This window comes from Nothobranchius furzeri, chromosome 11 (genome assembly GCF_043380555.1).
Source record: "Nothobranchius furzeri strain GRZ-AD chromosome 11, NfurGRZ-RIMD1, whole genome shotgun sequence".
NCBI lineage: Eukaryota > Metazoa > Chordata > Actinopteri > Cyprinodontiformes > Nothobranchiidae > Nothobranchius > Nothobranchius furzeri.
In genome coordinates, this window is record NC_091751.1 from 32,972,693 (window position 1) to 32,991,571 (window position 18,879).

Genomic DNA, 18,879 nt, shown 5'->3' on the forward strand with positions numbered 1-18,879 from the left:
CCAGGCTAGAGGCTAAGACCTATCCCTGGAGCTAGCTCTGAAGTCACATGACTCTGATTCTCATTAATTATTCAGATTTTTAAGCATTAAATCCCACTTAAATGGAAGAGTTACAAAACAATTCACCCCCCTCAGAGCTGTCATGACTGTAAACTAGATCTATTAAACCTAAAATGTTTTTTGAACCAGGCAATAAACATGTTTATTTCTGCTATGAATTTTACATTTTAAACATAGGAGTCAATGAGGATTTGCTCACTTCTGGTGCCAGACCCTGGTGGATGAGGGTGGAACTGCAATATTGCCACTTCTGTGTTGGCTTAAATTTTCCTACAGAATTATGAGAGCTTGAGGTCGTGGAGGATGGCTGCTTATACTGAGCCAGGATCCTCTGGAGGTTTCTTCCTGTTCAAAGGGAGTTTTCCTCTCCACTGTCGCTTCATGCTTGCTTAGTATGAGGATTGCTGTAAAGCAGTGGTACTTTTTGTGGCCCCGGAACCCTAGAGACTCTGGCACTAGTCAGTGACTTGTTGCAATTAGCTGGGTTCCTTATATAGGAAACTTTTTGCATGACTGGCTTAATGAACTGACCTGTGTTGGAATGTTTACTGTGTGAAGGTCCTTGAGACGACTCTTGTTGTGATTTGGTGCTATATAAATAAACTGGAGTGAATTGAATAAAAAACATGAATACTCTGATCAGGTTTTTGGGAGGTCAACAGATTAACATCTAAATACACAGATACATTTTTTGGATTCATTATTGGATTATTTGTATTTTATCTGGAAGAGTGTGGCAGAGCTTGCAGCATGGATAGCACCCTCTGTGGTTTTATTTCAGACAAACAAGGTCAATTCTTATTTTTACCTGCTGCTCAGAAGCACATTTCAGGCCGCACTCTAGATCTTGTTTTCTCTTTGGAACTAAAAATCAATAATGTACATGTTGAAGAGGTCCATGTGAGTGGCCACAGCTGCATTTTCTTTAATGTCCAATGTTGAATCGGTCCCTCACAAACTGAGATCAAAGAGACGTATCATTAATCAGTCAGCAGTGGATGGATTTTTTTAGATTATTTGACAGCAGCTCAGTTCAGGATGATGATCCAAGTTTGTTCATCCAATTTTTGAAAAAGCAATACTGCAGTATCGTAGAAAAAGTGGCTCATGTTAAGCAGATCATTTTATCTAACAAGCGGTAACGTCCTTGGATTAGTCAAAAGATTTACCGTCTCAGAAGGACATGTCGCAGAGCAGAGAGACGTTGGAAGTCAACTAGATTAGAAAGTCACAGGCTGAACTTTAAAGAACTGATAACATCTCTGAATGAGATGGTAAAAGAATCCAGGGCCACATACTTTGCTCAGCTGATTGCTGTAAACAAAAATTACTCTAAAGTCCTGTTTGACACCATAAACCAGATTGTTTCACCTCACGCCCCTCTTATGACAGTTTACTCAAGGTCTGACTGTAACAACTTTCTAGCATTTTTTAAGAATAAAATCAGAAATATCAGGAAAGCTTTTCACCCCCATCTACTTCCTACATCCCCCCCCCCCCCCCCATCCAATCATCTTACTCCCAATCAGGGTCTGTCTTTACTCCTGTAGATTTCCAGGAAATTTGCCTCATTCAAAAACACATGAAACCAACCTCATATTCCTTGACTGTTCCTACTACCTTGTTCATCAGGTTATTTGACCAAACGGGCCCATGCATTGTAGATTTTATTAATTTATCTCTACAGTCTGGCTCTGTACCATCTGTTTTCAAACATGCAGTTATTGAACCTGTCCTTAAAAAAACAAGTCTGGACTCATCTCAGCCTAAAAATTTCAGACCCATTTCTCAATTACCCCTCATCTCAAAAATATTTGAAAAGGTTGTGGCAGATCAACAGATTATTTTTCTGAAATTACAGAACAGTTTTGTCAAAATTCCAGTCTGGCTTTCATAAAAAGCATTCAACAGAAACAGCTTTGCTTAAAGTTTCCAGTGACATCATGATGGCTGCAGACAATGGGAAATTCACAGTGTTAGTATTGTTAGATGTTTCTGCAGCTTTTGACTCTGTTGATCACAGCACCTTAATTAACAGACTTGGTGACTCGGTGGGGATCTCTGGCACTGTACTAGACTGGTTTAAATTGTACCTGTCTAACAGAAGTTACAGTGTCTGTATAAACCGAATCATGTCAGATTCTACTGATCTATTCTGTGGGGTACCCCAAGGCTCTGTTTTGGGTCCATTCTTGTTTCTACTGTACATACATTCTCTTGGACAGATAACTGATTCTTTTCATAATGTCTCTTATCACCTATATGCAGATGACATTCAGATGTACTGCTCCTTTAAGGATTCTGAGTTCTATAAACTGTCTGAATTATTAGAGTGTCTATCAGCTATCACCAGCTGGCTAGAAGATAACTTCCTTCAGTTAAACTCTGAAAAGACTGAATGAACTAGGTGTGTCAAATGTGGAAATGAATTTCCACAGGGCTCTTCAAGGTCAAACTCCTCCCTATATTACTGAACTGTTAAAGTCGTATGCTCCAACCCAAGCCCTCAGGTCCACCCACCAGAACCTTCTAGAAATTCCGAAGACCAGATATAAAAGTTGAAGCTATCAGTCCTGCCAGAGTGTTGCACCCCGACTGTGGAATGGACTTGCTTTATCCTTACGTAGCGTTGACAGTCTGGACACTTTTAAAAAACGGCTGAAGGCGCTTTTGTTTAAAGCTGCTTTTACATAAATCCTTTGTTTTCTTATTTTTAACTCAAAAATGTAATCTTTAATCTGTTTATGAAATTTTATAATTTTATGATGCTATTTTTCTGCTGTTAACCTATTTCTGTTATAAGATCATTATGTTTAATTTTGTTTTGATCTATGTGAAGCACTTTGTGATTTTGCCCACACACCTCACACACTCTATCAGAGATTTGATTTCTCACTGAGGACGGACGACACACACACACACACACACACACACACACACACACACACACACACACACACACACACACACACACACACACACACACACACACACACAACAGGGCTCTCCCAGAAAGCCTGCGTGTAGTTCAAGCCCTAGTTAACACTGGGATTGTTGACAGGATTTCTGCAATCCTCATCAGTTACTAGTGTAATTACACACAACAGGTCTCCCATGATGCATCTGCCGTGGTGGAAAATGTGTGACTGACGTAGAACATGATCCAAAGTGTGAGCATCTCCGTCTCACTCCTAGTGAGATGCTGACTGGCTCTCTGCAGTGAGTCTCATTACTCTGTGTCTGCTTGCTGTCACACTCTAGTGGGAGACAGACGTTCTTAACCCCAGAGGCAACATCTGTGTGTGTGTGTGTGTGTGTGTGTGTGTGTGTGTGTGTGTGTGTGTGTGTGTGTGTGTGTGTGTGCGCGCGTGTGTGTGTGTTTGTGCATAAGTTCTGGGCCCGTTAAATGCGCTACTATGAGACAGCTCAAATGGATTGTAATGCATCATCACGGTGATTGGTCCAGTGTCCCTATAGGACCACTGAGGCATGCTGGGTACTTTATTAGAGGAAGTCCTCCTCTACACGCTGTCACCAGGACACCGTTTCATCGTTTGTTGTGCGTGGCAGCCAGGTTTTCATCTAGTTAGGCCAATCAGGTGTCAGCATGGAACTTATCAACCCCATGGCCACTCTCCAGCTCCAAACCAGTTTGTCCTTAAAATGATCTTCTGCAGCGGCGTGGGGACGAATCACAGGGACAGAGACAACTCACAAGGAAAGAGCCACCTCACAGGGACCGAGACGACTCACAGTAACAGAGACACATCACAGGGACAGAGACACCTCACAGGGACAGAGACACCTCACAGGGACCGAGACGACTGTCCACGGGGACAGAGATACGTCACAGGGCCAGAGACACCTCAGAGGGGCAGAGATGACTCACAGGGACAGAGACACCTCACAGAGACAGACGACTCACAGGGACAGAGACACCTCACAGGGACAGAGATGACTCACAGGGACAGAGACACCTCACAGGGACCGAGACACCTCACAGGGACAGAGACGACTCACAGTAACAGAGACACATCACAGGGACAGAGACATCTCACAGGGACCGAGACGACTCACAGGAACAGAGACACCTCACAGAGACAGAGACGGCTGTCCACGGGGACAGAGATACGTCACAGGGCCAGAGACACCTCACAGAGACAGAGACGACTGTCCACGGGGACAGAGATACCTCACAGGGCCAGAGACACCTCAGAGGGGCAGAGATGACTCACAGGGACCGAGACACCTCACAGAGACAGACGACTCACAGGGACAGAGACATCTCACAGGGACAGAGACATCTCACAGGGACAGAGACACCTCACAGGGACAGAGACACCTCACAGAGACAGAGACGACTGTCCACGGGGACAGAGACGACTGTCCACAGGGACAGAGACAACTCACAGGGACAGAGACACCTCAGAGGGGCAGAGATGACTCACAGGGACAGAGACACCTCACAGGGACCGAGACACCTCACAGAGACAGACGACTCACAAGGACAGAGACACCTCACAGGGACAGAGACACCTCACAGGGACAGAGACACCTCACAGGGACCGAGACACCTCACAGGGACAGAGACATGTCACAGGGACAGAGACATCTCACAGGGACAGAGACGACTCACAGGGACAGAGACATCTCACAGGGACAGAGACATCTCACAGAGACAGACGACTCACAAGGACAGAGACGCCTCACAGGGACAGAGACATGTCACAGGGACAGAGACATCTCACAGGGACAGAGACGACTCACGGGGACAGAGACATCTCACAGGGACAGAGACATCTCACAGGGACAGAGATGACTCACAAGGAATGAGACGACTCACAGAGACAGAGACACCTCACAGGGACAGAGACACCTCACAGGGACAGAGACACCTCACAGGGACAGAGACATGTCACAGGGACAGAGACATCTCACAGGGACAGAGACGACTCACGGGGACAGAGACATCTCACAGGGACAGAGACATCTCACAGGGACAGAGACAACTCACAGGGACAGAGACATCTCACAGGGACAGAGACATCTCACATTGACAGAGACACCTCACAGGGACAGGGATAGCTCACAGGGACAGAGACATCTCACAGGGACAGAGACATCTCACAGGGACAGAGACATCTCACATTGACAGAGACACCTCACAGGGACAGGGACACCTCACAGGGACAGAGACATCTCACAGGGACAGAGACATCTCACAGGGACAGAGACACCTCACAGGGACAGAGACACCTCACAGGGACAGAGACATCTCACAGGGACAGAGACATCTCACAGGGACAGAGACACATTACAGGGACAGAGGGTAGGAGTTAAAACAGGAATCTGAAGTATAGCAGGTCAGCCTTTAATGGAGTCCTTATTCTACCCATTAGATGACCATGAGAATGAAAATAGCCTTTTTTCCAAATGAGTTTGAAAATTTGCATTTAGATAAGTTTCCTTGATTTCTTTATTCCGTCCCTTCACCCGCTCCTTCCTGCATGCTGTTGCCTTCTCTAATTCCCCCCTCCTCTGTAGTCCACCCGGGTCTCCTCTTCTTTTATTCTGTTTGCCACTAATAATCCACCATCATTGCCTTTTCTTCTCAAACACAGACGCTTACCTCCCTAAACATCAGTGTGATAAAGCCACAGCAGGGCTTTTATGTGATGGGCTTTCCAAGGCTACAGACTCATGTGTTTTTTTGTGATTTACACTTTGGAAAATAAAATTCTTTCGTTCACAACTAAACAAATGAACAACTCATCTGAACGACACGGAGAACAAAGGCTCTTCCCTGGTACTGAGGTTCAAAACCACCATGTAAACATGTAGAAATCCCAGTTCCTACAGACAGACTACAGGCTGCATGAAGCTGCATCGCTCTCTGTCCCCGCCAAACAGGATTGCTCTTCTCTGCCAGGCCAGGTTTGCTGTTTCTGTGAACCTGCCATCCTAAGTACTCAGTAAATATAACATCCTGTTTATTGAGCTGTAAACATCATTTTCTGAGGCTGGGCTGGAATCACATCAGAGTCTTTATTTTTCTTTTCTCAGAGTCACAGAGCTAAAGGGCTGGGAGCGCTTGTGTGACAGCTGTGGCCTTAATTATTTATTTAGTGGCAGAAGCAACCTTTAACCTTTGTAATCAGTTCTTATAAATAACCATGAAAACATTTGTTTTAGGGCCGTTTGTCACAGAGCCCGGTGGTAAAATCAGCCTGTAACTGGTGCCACAGCAACCAGCTCCAGTCAAATCAGATTTTCCAGTTTCGTTTTAACTCATAACAACTACAGCTGCACAAAATACCACAAAGTGTAGATATGAGTGCGAGAACTGCTCAGACTGCAATACATGATGACCTTCTGTACGAGGCTGACCTTTGCTAATCAGGAATGAATCTCTGATATCAGTTGTTGGGTCAATGGGGTGTCTTCAGTCAGAAATTAAACAACCTCTTGCTTCTGCTTCAAGTGTAAAGAGTATCATGCATTGCTAAGCATGGCTCGACACATAAAGGAAACCCTTTAACAACACAATGCAACTCTAAGTCAGATCAAATTGATTGATGATCAGTTTCACATGCTGTTGTACAAGTAGCATGGACAACAGGTGTCTAAATTACAGACAGTTAGGAAGACATCCCCAATAAAGAAGTGGCACACGTGTGTTATGGTCACTTCTGAATGCAGCTGGTGCTTTCACTCTAGTGGTAGCATGAGACGGAGTCTCCAACCCACACAAGTGGCTCAGAAGAAGGTTTGCTGGGTCTGCCAGCAGAGTCCACAGCACGAAAGCTTAAGGTTGGTTTATGCTTGACTTTAGATATTGGAGTAATCTGTGACAAAGAGAGTATTATTTATTTGTAGCTGAGCGAGTTTCTATGTATAAATGAGGATGAGAACGATGAGTGCTGCAGCAGCTCTGCTGTATTTGAGCTGGAAGACAGCCGGAGTCTGACGCCACATTGAGGGTTTCGATAATGATGTCAATCAATTCTTCCTCTTAGACACTGAGAAAGAGAAGCTGGGTCATAACAAGGGAGATGAGGTCCTGGCAGGCACAGAAGAAGCTGCTCTCTTACCGCACCAGTGTTCTTTCTCCGTCTCCATCAGGGAGGAAAAGCCCCGCCCCCTCTGTGACGCTGACAGGAGAGGGACTAAAAGGAGCGAGCAGGTTGTAGCTACGGAGAACAACTTAGACCAAATTACATTTTCTATTGTTTTTCTTACTTGGAGAAGCCAGGCCTGATGCTCCTCTGCATAGTGGAAAGAAACCACCTTGGGGTGGCACAAATAAACTTTGAGTTGTCTTAGAAAAAAAAAAATCCAATTCTTATGTAAATAGTAAATATTTGTTCAAAATTTGATAAGGAATTAATATAATTGTAACTTATTTTGGCACACTTATATATTTTTGGGCATCTTTTTGACCTGTGAAAACAAAGACGAATGAATAATTTCTTTCATTTTACTGCTAGTAACTTTTAAAAAATGTGTTATTTGCCATATTTATTCATATATTTTATAAAATTATAGTCTAGGTTGCCATTCTAAATTATAAACATTTATCATACATGTTTGTAGGTTTCACAGGAAAAACTAACTTTTTTCCAACTCAGATTTTATGTTTTTGAGTGACTTAAGGTCCAATGTGCAACCCCTTAATGTCCAAATATAAAAAAATACGTATAAATCCATACAGTCCAGGGGTCTCATTTATCCAGCTTGCTTACGCATGAAACAGGGGTCGGAAAACTGAGTAATCAACTTTCCACACAAACTTTAGGATTTATAAAAGAAAATGTAGTGGAAAAATGTGCGCAACTTTAAGTTGACTAGGAACCTGGTTTACGCACATTTAGGGCATGGAGAGCACCTGCAGTGCTGCTGCTGAGAAGGATACAATTATGAATCCCAGCAGCATTATCACTTGTACTGCTTTGTGATCACACAGAACAAGTAACACTCTACACACACACACACACACACACACGCACACACACACACACACACACACACACACACACACACACGCACGCACGCACACGCACACGCGCACACACACACACACACACACAGTCTGAAGTGCAGAATGTGGAATGCAGAATATCAGCGGGGGACAGATTGAGACAGAATGTCATTCGTCTCTGACAGTGTGAGCGTCCTGTCACTGTGACCCAATTGATCATGCGATTGGCTTATGTTGATGAAGTGATGGAGTGTTTAACAGCGGAAATTTGTCTGGAAAGAATGTGAAAAAGTATTGCAAGCTGTGTTTACGGAACACCAGGATCCAAAATTTAAGCCTTTAGTGTTAGTACGGAGAGACTTGCACACTGTTGCTCACCATTTAACATTCTCCCTCGTCTGACTATATATATATATATATATATATATATATATATATATATATATATATATATATATATATATATATATATATATATATATATATAAAACACTTGACATTTTTGGACATAGAATGTGCTACTACTAGTTCACCGGTTGAATTAATTATAGGTTCACTAGGATATACAGTTTATCTCTCACTAAATACAATATTAACTAAGAAATCACAATGTGTGTGTGTGTGTGTGTGTGTGTGTGTGTGTGTGTGTGTGTGTGTGTGTGTGTGTGTGTGTGTGTGTGTGTGCTCTGTCTTCTCCATCCCCAGTGAGTCGTGGTGGATGGCTGCTTATACTGAACCAGGATCCTCTGGAGGTTTCCTCCTGTTAAAAGGGAGTTTTCCTCTCCACTGTCACTGCATGCTTGCTTAGTATGAGGATTGCTGTAAAGACTCTGACACTAGTCAGTGACTCGATGCAACCTGCTGGGTTCCTTATAAAGGAAACTTTTTACTGATTGGCTTAATGACCTGACCTGTATTGGAATGTTTACTGTGTGAAGAGCCTTGAGATGACTCTTGTGTGTTTTGGTGCGATATAAATAAACTTGAATTGAACGGAATTCAATTGATAAATTTGATTTCCTTTGATTACTTCTGTGATTTTGTTGTCAGCACATTTAACTATGAACTTTTCATTCACTCAGGCCTAGGACATCTTATTTTTGGGCAGTTGTTATGTTAGAAGTAATGATTTCTAGTGTTCGGGACAAATAAACCAGGTTTAGTTGAACCAGTTGATATTATTTAGTTTAGTAAATTCAACATTTCATTCTTACAGTGTAGCGGTGTTTGTGGTTGTAACTGTCTGTGTTAGGGACAGGAATATCTGAGAACCAGAGGCTGAGACGTGGGTTTACTGTAGGGGATGTCATCATTACAATACTGAAGAATATTATAGTATTCACACGTTTTAATGGATTAAATGTTCAAGAGGCAGCTTTAATGTTTCCATTCTGAAGCAGTTTCAGAACAGAATAGCTTCTATAAAACATTAAAGCCCCTTTACTGTCTGTCCTTTCCACAGCGGTAATCCTCGTAAACACGTCAGTGCTATTCTCTCGCTTGTTTTGGTTCTTGTCACTTCAGAAATTAACTCAAACAACCATGTTGTTTCCCATCAGAAATTCTCACAAATGAGAACAAATTCTGAGAAACAATCCAACTACATGTGTGGAGAGAAGACAGGTGAGGGGGTGTCTGCAATGGCCTCTGAAACTCAGCAGGAGTGCATCATTACAGAAACGTTCTCTAGAGATCGGATCAGCCAGGATGCACCTAAACAGTCTCACAGGCTATCGTCATCACCAACATACAAAACAACACACCACCATATTCCATCTGAGCAGTGGGTGAAAGGCTATGAGAAACCCTGAGCTCATCACAACAAACATATACAGTCACAGGCCACTTTATTGGGTACACCTCTCTAACTGCTCGTTAACGCAAATTACTAATCAGCCAATCACATGGCGGCAGCTCAATGCATTTAGGCATGTTGAATTCAGCCATATTGGAGGGTTTTTCAGCAGAAGGGGCTGTTTAAGGTCAAAGGTCATGGAGCGGCTCCAGACCATCGCATGTCTGACTGTTATTACCCAGGTTACTGTTGGATATTACATGTGTTTGCTGATCTGAAACATTTAAATGTGACAAAAGACTAAAATCTGAAGAAATCAAACTTTTCAGCAACATTCTTCCTGCAAACATGAAACCATTGTGAGGTCTTCACGCGGATGTGTGCTGACGTACCTGTGTGAGCTCCAGACAGAGAGCTAAGAACACGAGAATGTTGGGTTGCTCCATCGTAAACCTCCACAATGTCATTCAGGGCTGTTTGGAAGAAGGCGAACTGACTGAAGACCACTAGAAAAAATATCAGACATCAGGCAGGAACTGCACATGGCAAAAGCCACAAAGGCATCACTTCATTTAAAATGACTCAGAACGTTCCTAAAAGGCGCTCTCTGGGATCCACAACCACAAGAAAATGATCAGGATCAATCCAATCACCATGTCCTCCTTAAAGCTGGGTGGATGATGTTCTGACAACACAACTAAAGCGTAAAAGAATCCTTGTAGCTGTGACGGCCAGTCTGGTACAACCATACTGCGCTGCCTCCAACCCAGCCTTTATCCTGGGTCGTCCCTCTCACACTGAACCTACGTCTCCAACCTAAACAACGGGGTTAAAGGTGAGGAACATAAAACCCAGGGAAGCTGGGCAGCTGTGTTGTAGTAGGTGATGAAGCAACCTCAGACGTTCCCTAATCAGAGACTGTCTCTGCATGTAGATGGTTGTGATGAGAGAAACTAGTGGTCCCAGTGACCCCCGCCCCCACGGCCAGTCAAACAGCCCTCATTAGCTGCTGCACCAACCCGATGAGAAGCCACAAGAATAAAAGAATGGAGACAAAAGCCCGACAACGTCAGCTGCCTCTGGCTCCACTGTCATTATGCAGGAAAATGCAAATGTGGATTTTAATTATTTCACATTTTCTTCAAATGACTTCTGACTGAAGTGTGCTGATAGCGGAGTATAAAAGGTGGAATAGGCCTCTGATGGCAAGGCAGGAGGACATTAATGCTCTAAAGGCGGGTGACATGTCCTGCAGCTAAACACTTGGAGCTGCTGCTTTCTCCTGTCTCCGCCGCTGACAGGAAGGCTTGATGCTGATGACTCATTAAAGAGTCAGAGGTCAGAAAATACAGCAGGAGGCAAAAAGAGCCACTAGCCTGCTGCAGACAGATGATGTGAGACGGACGAGTGTCGTGCCACACCTAAATGATCTGTGTGTGTGTGTGTGCGTGTGTGTGTGCACGTGTGTGTGCGCGTGTGTGTGTGTGTGTGTGTGTGTGTGTGTGTGTGTGTGTGTGTGTGTGTGTGTGTGTGTGTGTGCGTGCCAGTCTATACATCAAAGTGAGGGCCCAAACAAGTTTTTTTTTTACCTAGAAACTGAGGACATTAGTATCAAAGTGAGGACATTTTGCTGGACCTCACTTTGATACAACGTTACAGAGCTCTGCTGTTTAGTTTTCGAGGTTTGGTGTGAATTAAATTTTAGTCAAGGTTAGGGTTAGGCACAATCCAGTCACTAAAACAAATGGAAGGCAGTAACGGTCCTCACAACGAATGCTAGACTAGAGTGTGTATGTGTGTATATGTGTGTATATGTGTGTGTGCATGGGTATGTGCATGTGTGTATATGTGTGTGTGCATGGGTATGTGCATGTGTGTATATGTGTGTATATGTGTGTGTGCATGGGTATGTGTATGTGTGTATATGTGTGTGTGCATGGGTATGTGTGTGCATGTACGTATACATGTGCATGTCCATGCATGTGAACAAGAGTGTGCATGTGTGTGTGACTAAAGCACACACATGAGGAGGAAACATGGCTGTCAGTCGCTGTGAAACTGGAACATGGATGGCGGGAGCCTCTGAGGAATAACACTTGAGGTGACTGGAGGTGGAGAAGACGATGATGGTGGCAGCTTTTCTCAGTTTAACACCATCTTGTTTTCTGTCACCGAGGATATTCTGGAGTCTGAGAAAAAATTCCACTGGAAGGAAAAGACGGTGGAGTTTGGAGAAGCTTATCTTGATGGGAGCTTCTTTATAAATGATAAAATGATTCATTTAAAACAGTTCATAAAACACTCACAATCACAACTCCACTCGTCCTTGGCTTACCGTAATCCTTGGGCACAGCTACAGAGTATAAACAGGTCCGAGAGCTACTGTAGTTGCCGGGGTAACCGGGAGACAAAACCACTCCCTCTGAACCAGAGTACTGCCCACCACATGGAGCTGCAGAGACACACAGAGACAAGACATGAGCAGAGACCAGAAGCAGGACAAGAGCGACACAAAAGGAATGTCTAAAGTCAACAGCGGGAGATTCTATTCCTCCTCCATCCCCTCTGTTCCATCACTGCTAAATTACTTTTCCTGTCTGATTGGGCTTTGGATGGGAGGCATCCCAGGTGGTTGCCACGTTGAAATTGCAATGCTTTCCAAGTGTCCATCTGGGTTAGTCTGGCTGTGATGAGGCTGCAGCCTCCCCTCCTGGTTTAAGGCTGGCTCTGTGGTGCTGCTAACTCCATGCATGTGAATGCAGCTTTACTTTCATGAACAATAAACATGTCTTCCACCTGACACACGAGTCAGTGCGAGGCTCTGAGCTGTCAGGAACCCTTTCCTGTTTTTCCATGTGCAGCATGGGGTGGTAGTGTCATGGTGGTGTATCAGAGAACTGAGTCAGGGTGACGCTGTGAGTGTGAGCGTCAGATATGCAAAATGAGCTGCTGCTTCCAAACCGCAGATTAAAGGAGAGCCACATTCACGGATGTCAGAAAAAACCCACACAGCTCCACAAATACGTATACCTGCAGGATGGTTGTGTGTGGAGCTGCAGCATAATCATATATGGATGTTTACACCTGATGGATCTGGTTTGTGCTCCTGACTATCGACTCCAGATGTCAGTGTTTACCGATGCAGATGGGTTTGGGCTTGTTCCAGCTTGGCTTGCCATCTCCCCCCATGATGCAAGTGAGCGTTGGGTCTCCCTCCAGCGTGTAGCCACTATCGCAGCGGTAGGCGACGGTGGAGCCCAGCTTGAGATCGGTGCCCAGCCGCGTCCCGTTGCGCACCAGGCCAGGTTCGAAGCACGACTCCCTGGGGTTTTCTATGGAGAGTGGATAAAATGGTGGAAAATCAGTGACAGATGGAAGCATGCGGTGTTCAATAGAAGAACTTCTGCATCAAGCTGCAGCAGCGATGATAGAATATAAAATACATCATGCCTGAGGATATTGACACACTTGGGTTTCTAATAAGTCTCCTCCGTGGCCGTGTTGTCTTCTTTTTCTGCTTCAGTAGATATCACTGAAAGACTTGACGGTGGCCTCCTGTCTGTGGCTACCGGGTGTGTATGGTGGTAGAGACACACAGGCAGCTGATCGAACGTGACACGGCTCTGGCTCAAGGTCAGCTGACTGCACACATCCACCTCTCATACACACCTATGAGCTGTGTGTGTGTGTGTGTGTGTGTGTGTGTGTGTGTGTGTGTGTGTGTGTGTGTGTGTGTGTGTGTGTGTGTGTGTGTGTGTGTTGTGTGATCTAACCACATATCAATCACCACCTTGGAGGTCGTAAGGAAGACATCTCAGTTGAACATCACATTGTTCCAGATGTGTGCGCGCACATGCGTGTCTGCATGTATGTGTGTGTGTGTGTGTGTGTGTGCGCGCGTGCACGCATGCATGTGTGCGTGTATGTGTGTGTGTGTGTATGCGCGTGCGTGTGTGTGTGTGTGTGTGTGTGTGTGTGTGTGTGTGTGTGTGTGTGTGCATGCATGCTTGTGTGTGTGCATGTGTGTGTGCGCACGCATGTGTGTGTGTTAGTGCATGTGCGTGTGTGCGTGCTTGTGTGTGTGCGTGTGTGCACGCGCATGCGTGTGTGCGTGCATGTGTGTTAGTGTGTGCGCGCATGCGTGTGTGTGTGTGTGTGTGTGTGTGCGTGTGTGGTGTGTGTGCGTGTGTGTGCGTGTGTGTCTGTGTGTGTTATGCAGACCTACCATTAGTTTCACGTCACACTTGTACAACTAAAATGAAGGCGGAGAGATGCCCAGAGCCGTTAGCTTCAGCGTGTTTTGTTTACTCTGATAGTTGATGAGCTGACATCCAGCAGCAAAGTGAGTCAGACGTTTTCACTCGTCAGGAACGTTTCAGCTTAAGACTTTAGCGTTCGACAACAACAGATAAACTAGTTTGTCTCATTCAGCTTTGGGACTGTTTTAAGGAGGGAAACGGTTTAGCCGTAAGGTCTTTTTCAAAAGGGGTCTACTCAGAGTAGCTCGGCCCAAGAGCACAGTTCGGTATTTTCTCTCTACTACCTGCATAGGCCGAGCCGGGCCAGCATCGCGACTCTGGTGGCTGATTGGCTAGGAGGCGGAGTCACTGATTGCGCCAGAGTTTTCTGCCTGCTGCTTCACTGTCTGCCGCCGTTTCCTGGTTCAGCCTGAGCTGGCTGGGAAACACATCTACACTGAGCTGAGCTGAGCTGAGCCAAACCACGCTGTGCAGAGCTGTTTCAGGCTGACTAGTGCCCTTTGAAAACTAGCTCTGTTATCAGCTACAGGAACCACATTCTCTTTTTCCTTTCAAACCCAAACACGCTCCCTGCCACGTAACTATCATTAACAGACAGATAACAGTCCACGTGTGCTGATGGAGACACATCTGTTTGGATAAGTGCCTGGTTTCTAGGCAACCAGCTCGAGACCAAACAGGAAGCTGTAATTTAGAGAGTGACAGCGGGCCGGGAGAGGGCATGTCCGTCTCTCACAGCACCTGTTGCAGACTTTGGGCTGATTTAGATCTGAACCGTCCCTCGCCGTCTCGCCAAATAAAGCGTCACAGCTGGGAGGAAGCAGTGCAGTGTGATAAATGTCGTCTGTCGCTGCAGAGAAAACGTTTAATTTAAGCAACCTCGCTGTTAGACGATGTAGATAAAGTCCTCATCTGAAATAGGAGGCAGGGATGTAGGAGCCTCGGATGGATGTGAGTACAAATACACTTTTATTTAAGGCGGAATGAACAGTTAACTCTCCAAAGACAGCTACTTTCTGCTTCTCTGTGGAACATGAAAGGTGTTGCTTGAGTGCACGGCGGGAGCGTTTGTCTTCGTTTCACAGACCAAACTCAGAAGTGAGCCGATTCCCTCTGAAGGTTCCTTCTAACACCTTCAACAACAACTGGAATCCACATTTTGAGCCGATGGATGAAGACAAAGTCTAGAGCTTCAAAATGGCAAGACTCAAATAAACACGAAGAGAGTTTCTTAGACTCAAACAGCTGTTGGTCAGCTGACTCTGGGGTCATTTATTGTTTCTGCTGATCCTTGTCAGGAGGCTGGATGGTGTTTCCAGTGGGCTGATGGAGATGATTCTGAGATGATGATGTCCACAGCCCAGAACTGACATCTTCTTCTAATGTTTTCAACAGAGTGGTATTCTCCTGGAGGATGGCCTTCATGAGCCAGGTGTTCATGAATGAAACAGACCTCCAGACTGTTATGTGTGATGTCATAGTGCGGCTTGTTTCTTATGTTCTGTGCTTTGCTGCACTGGCACCATTCTCGAGGTTGGCTGATTGCTAGTCGGTCAGCTAAAGCTCCAGTGGATTCATAACGGGGACTGGAGGATGGGGGCGCGTGGGCAACGAGGATCCTCCGGTTTCTGTTACGGACCCACCAGAGCTTTCACTGACAGATAAGCAATCAGCTGACCAGCCGAGAACAGAACCTGTGCAGCAACGCACAGAACAGAAGAATCACAGCACAGTACGACAGCAGACGTAACATCTACACAGACACAAACACGTATCCTGTGGGATCTCGTCAGACCAGTAAGATCATCAAGCTTCATTTTTCCTTCTAAGAGAATAAAATTCCCAGGAAGACCAAAAAGGACATTTATGGGTGTGGTGGGGGCACCATGAAGGTAGATGGTGTAGGGGAGGAGGAGGCAGAAGACAGAACACAATGGAGACAGATGATTGGCTGTGAAGACTCCTGAAGGGCCACACCCAGGGAAAGAAGAAGATAATATAACTGCCTTGCAAAACCAAAACAGAAGTTTGTGGAATGGGAGGAGACTCCACCTTTGAAGATGTTTTTATCCTCTTAGCTCTCAGATGGTGTCCTCGCACTACTGGGCAGCAGACAGCAGCTTGTGTCCTCAAGGACAGTCTCTTAAAGTTTGGTAAATTTGTTTACGGTGCACTACGTGACCTCTTGATCCGATAACCCTCATGATGTTTTAGGACATGTAAGATGGCTGTCTTCCTGCGTTCAACCGTGGCATCCGCGGCTCGAGGCTGGACATCAAGCTTGTGCAGCTCAGCGATGTAAGGTTCAGACAGAAAGCTCATCTGGAGGTCATGGTAGCAAACGCCTGTCAGGAAATCCCCCAGCGCCACATTCATGTGCAGGTTTTCAGCTTTTTAGGTGTTCGGCGTTGGATAAGCTGACTTTAAATGCAGGTTTCACATAATTCCTTCCTCAGTTTTCTGTGTTGTGCTCCCATTTAATCTCTAATGAGCCTCTGTAGGGAAATGTGAACCCTGTCCAGGTGTGTGTGTGTGTGTATGTGTGTGTGTGTGTGTGTGTGTGTGTGTGTGTGTGTGTGTGTGTGTGTGTGTGTGTGTGTGTGTGTGTGTGTGTGTGTGTGTGTGTGTGTGTGTGTGTGTGTCTTCTTTATGAAGAGACCGACAGCACATAAGCTTTTATCCATAATGAAATGTTTGGTTGCACAATGACTAGATGCTAGCTGGGCCAACTCGTCAACTTGCACACCCAACGACTCTGAGCGGCAGCCAAAGCCGAGTGGTTTGTCTGAAACTGAGGAGGAAATGTACGTATTATTTGGTTATGGTTCATTAGTGTGGAGAATTGGAAGCAGGGCTGAAAGAGTGCTCCTGAGCAACACACTGGGTCCATCTGCTGCTACGGATTGGCCGTGCAGGGCCCCACACAGCATCACACACGGCTGGGAGTCAGTTAAGGGGCAAACTCTGTAACATTGTCTTACTGAGCGGCCATTTTCCACCATTTATGTGCACTTAGAAAGTGAATCGCTGCACTTGGTCGTGGTAACAGATAGCATTCTAAAATGTATTCAATTGCTTGTATGGATCAAATCCCATCTGAACACCAGCCAAGAAACAGAGAGCTGAGGGTCGATCTGGAACTGGCTACATGTCTGAAGCCTTAAACAGGAAGGTTTACCACTGTTCCCTTAAGCAAGAAGGTCCTAAAAAGATGCCTGTCCCACTCAGACAGCTCTGAAGATGGCTATGGTAATTAGCCGAAACGCCACTTTTCTGTGTTTTTAAAGAACCAAGCAAGACAAGTTACCTCAGAGGCTGTTGAGGGTCTGAGAAATTCTACAGACATGGTGGTCCACCATGAGGGTCACAGTCAGACATGGAGAACATTGATCTGTTGTGCTAAGCTAAACCAACTGGCCCTCCATCACTGTGCTTTCTGTCGGGAGCATAAGGTGTGATGTGCTGTGGTCGGCCAAGCTGTGACGAGACACCAGGATGCTGTTTGCTTTAATGTATCTGAGGCCTTTGTTCAGCTGCACTGATCAAAAAGAGCTTAACTGTGCATGCTGTCAGCTTTTCATTTTCATAATTCCTTGTGTTGGTAGACTGCTAGAGGAGGTTCGCATCAACAACAGCAGAAGTCATCAGGATGCTGCAGCAGAACAGCTTCTCATGCTGCTCCTCTCAAACACGCTGGACCAGAAAATAAGTACATACACAAAATAGAGCAAGACCTCGAAGAAAAAGAGGGTTAATCCATCCTTAATCTGCCAGAAGAGGAACATAAAACATGAACTGTTTAAGGATTAAAGACACACATCCTATTAAAATCACAGGACGCCAGGGACGACAAGCCCGTCAGATTCAGAGTTCTGTCCAATTAACCTTTGTAACAAAAGAGTGTACCTGTGTACTGCAGCACAAATCCATTACTGCTGAGTGAAGCATCGCTGCGGAAAGCCAAGAAGAGTGTGTTGGAGCTGCTCTCGATGCGATCTGGAACATCTGTGCCATAGAAACTACCCAGCAGGGGGCTGAGGGAGTCCGGCCCATCGTAGATGTGCAGGAAGTCATAACTGGGCTCCAAGCTGAACCTGCTCACACACGTTCACAATCAGCAGTCATCCAACAGGTCATGTAGCACTTATTCTGATACCCAACAGCTCACTGATTAAAGCTGAGTGAGATGACATAGTCCAGCGTGACGGTCACCCTCCAGTCACACTCGCGCCCGTGTGGGTAGGGCTCGGGATAATCTGGAGACAGGATCAGCCCCCTTGTTCCGGTCAGGTTCCCACCGCACGGAGCTACGGAGAGAGACGAGAGAGTTCACTGTGAAGCCTCAAGCACCACCGCTGGACATCCACTAAACATCTGGACAAGTGAGCTGCTTTGGTACAAACACCCCAGGAGGAGAGCACCCAAGTCCTCCAGTCAGAAACGGCTTCTGATCATTTTAGGAGGTGGAGTTAAATGCTTGACCCCTCTCCTCTCCTCTCCTCTCCTCTCCTCTCCTCTCCTCTCCTCTCCTCTCCTCTCTCCCTTTTCTGCTCCCCTTCCTTCTCTCTCTCCTCTCCTCTCCTCTCTCCCTTTTCTGCTCCCCTTCCTTCTCCCTCTCTCTCTCCTCTCCTCTTTCCCTTTTCTGCTCCCCTTCCTTCTCCCTCTCTCTCTCCTCTCCTCTCTCCCTTCTCTGCTCCCCTTCCTTCTCCCTCTCCTCTCCTCTCTGCTCCCCTTCCTTCTCCCTCTCCTCTCCTCTCTCCCTTCTCTGCTCCCCTTCCTTCTCTCTC

At 45.7% G+C, this 18,879-nt stretch overlaps 1 protein-coding gene and 1 long non-coding RNA gene across 2 annotated transcripts in view; one reads left to right on the forward strand and one right to left on the reverse strand.

Moving 5' to 3' along the window:
- csmd2 (CUB and Sushi multiple domains 2) overlaps positions 1–18,879 on the reverse strand; it is a 338,433-nt gene that overhangs the window by 81,102 nt on the left and 238,452 nt on the right. Inside the window, exons 29-33 of the mRNA XM_070541492.1 lie at positions 18,261–18,399; positions 17,999–18,186; positions 12,971–13,165; positions 12,169–12,285; positions 10,226–10,339 (exon numbers count right to left, since the gene is read on the reverse strand). Of these exons, the coding sequence (XP_070397593.1) occupies positions 10,226–10,339; positions 12,169–12,285; positions 12,971–13,165; positions 17,999–18,186; positions 18,261–18,399 (753 nt within the window). The remainder of the gene's footprint in view (positions 1–10,225; positions 10,340–12,168; positions 12,286–12,970; positions 13,166–17,998; positions 18,187–18,260; positions 18,400–18,879) is intronic.
- Positions 6,797–8,967, forward strand: LOC129164380 (uncharacterized). Its single transcript, XR_008563966.2, has 3 exons — positions 6,797–6,870; positions 7,077–7,243; positions 8,744–8,967. It is a non-coding gene; the product is annotated as an uncharacterized lncRNA (long non-coding RNA).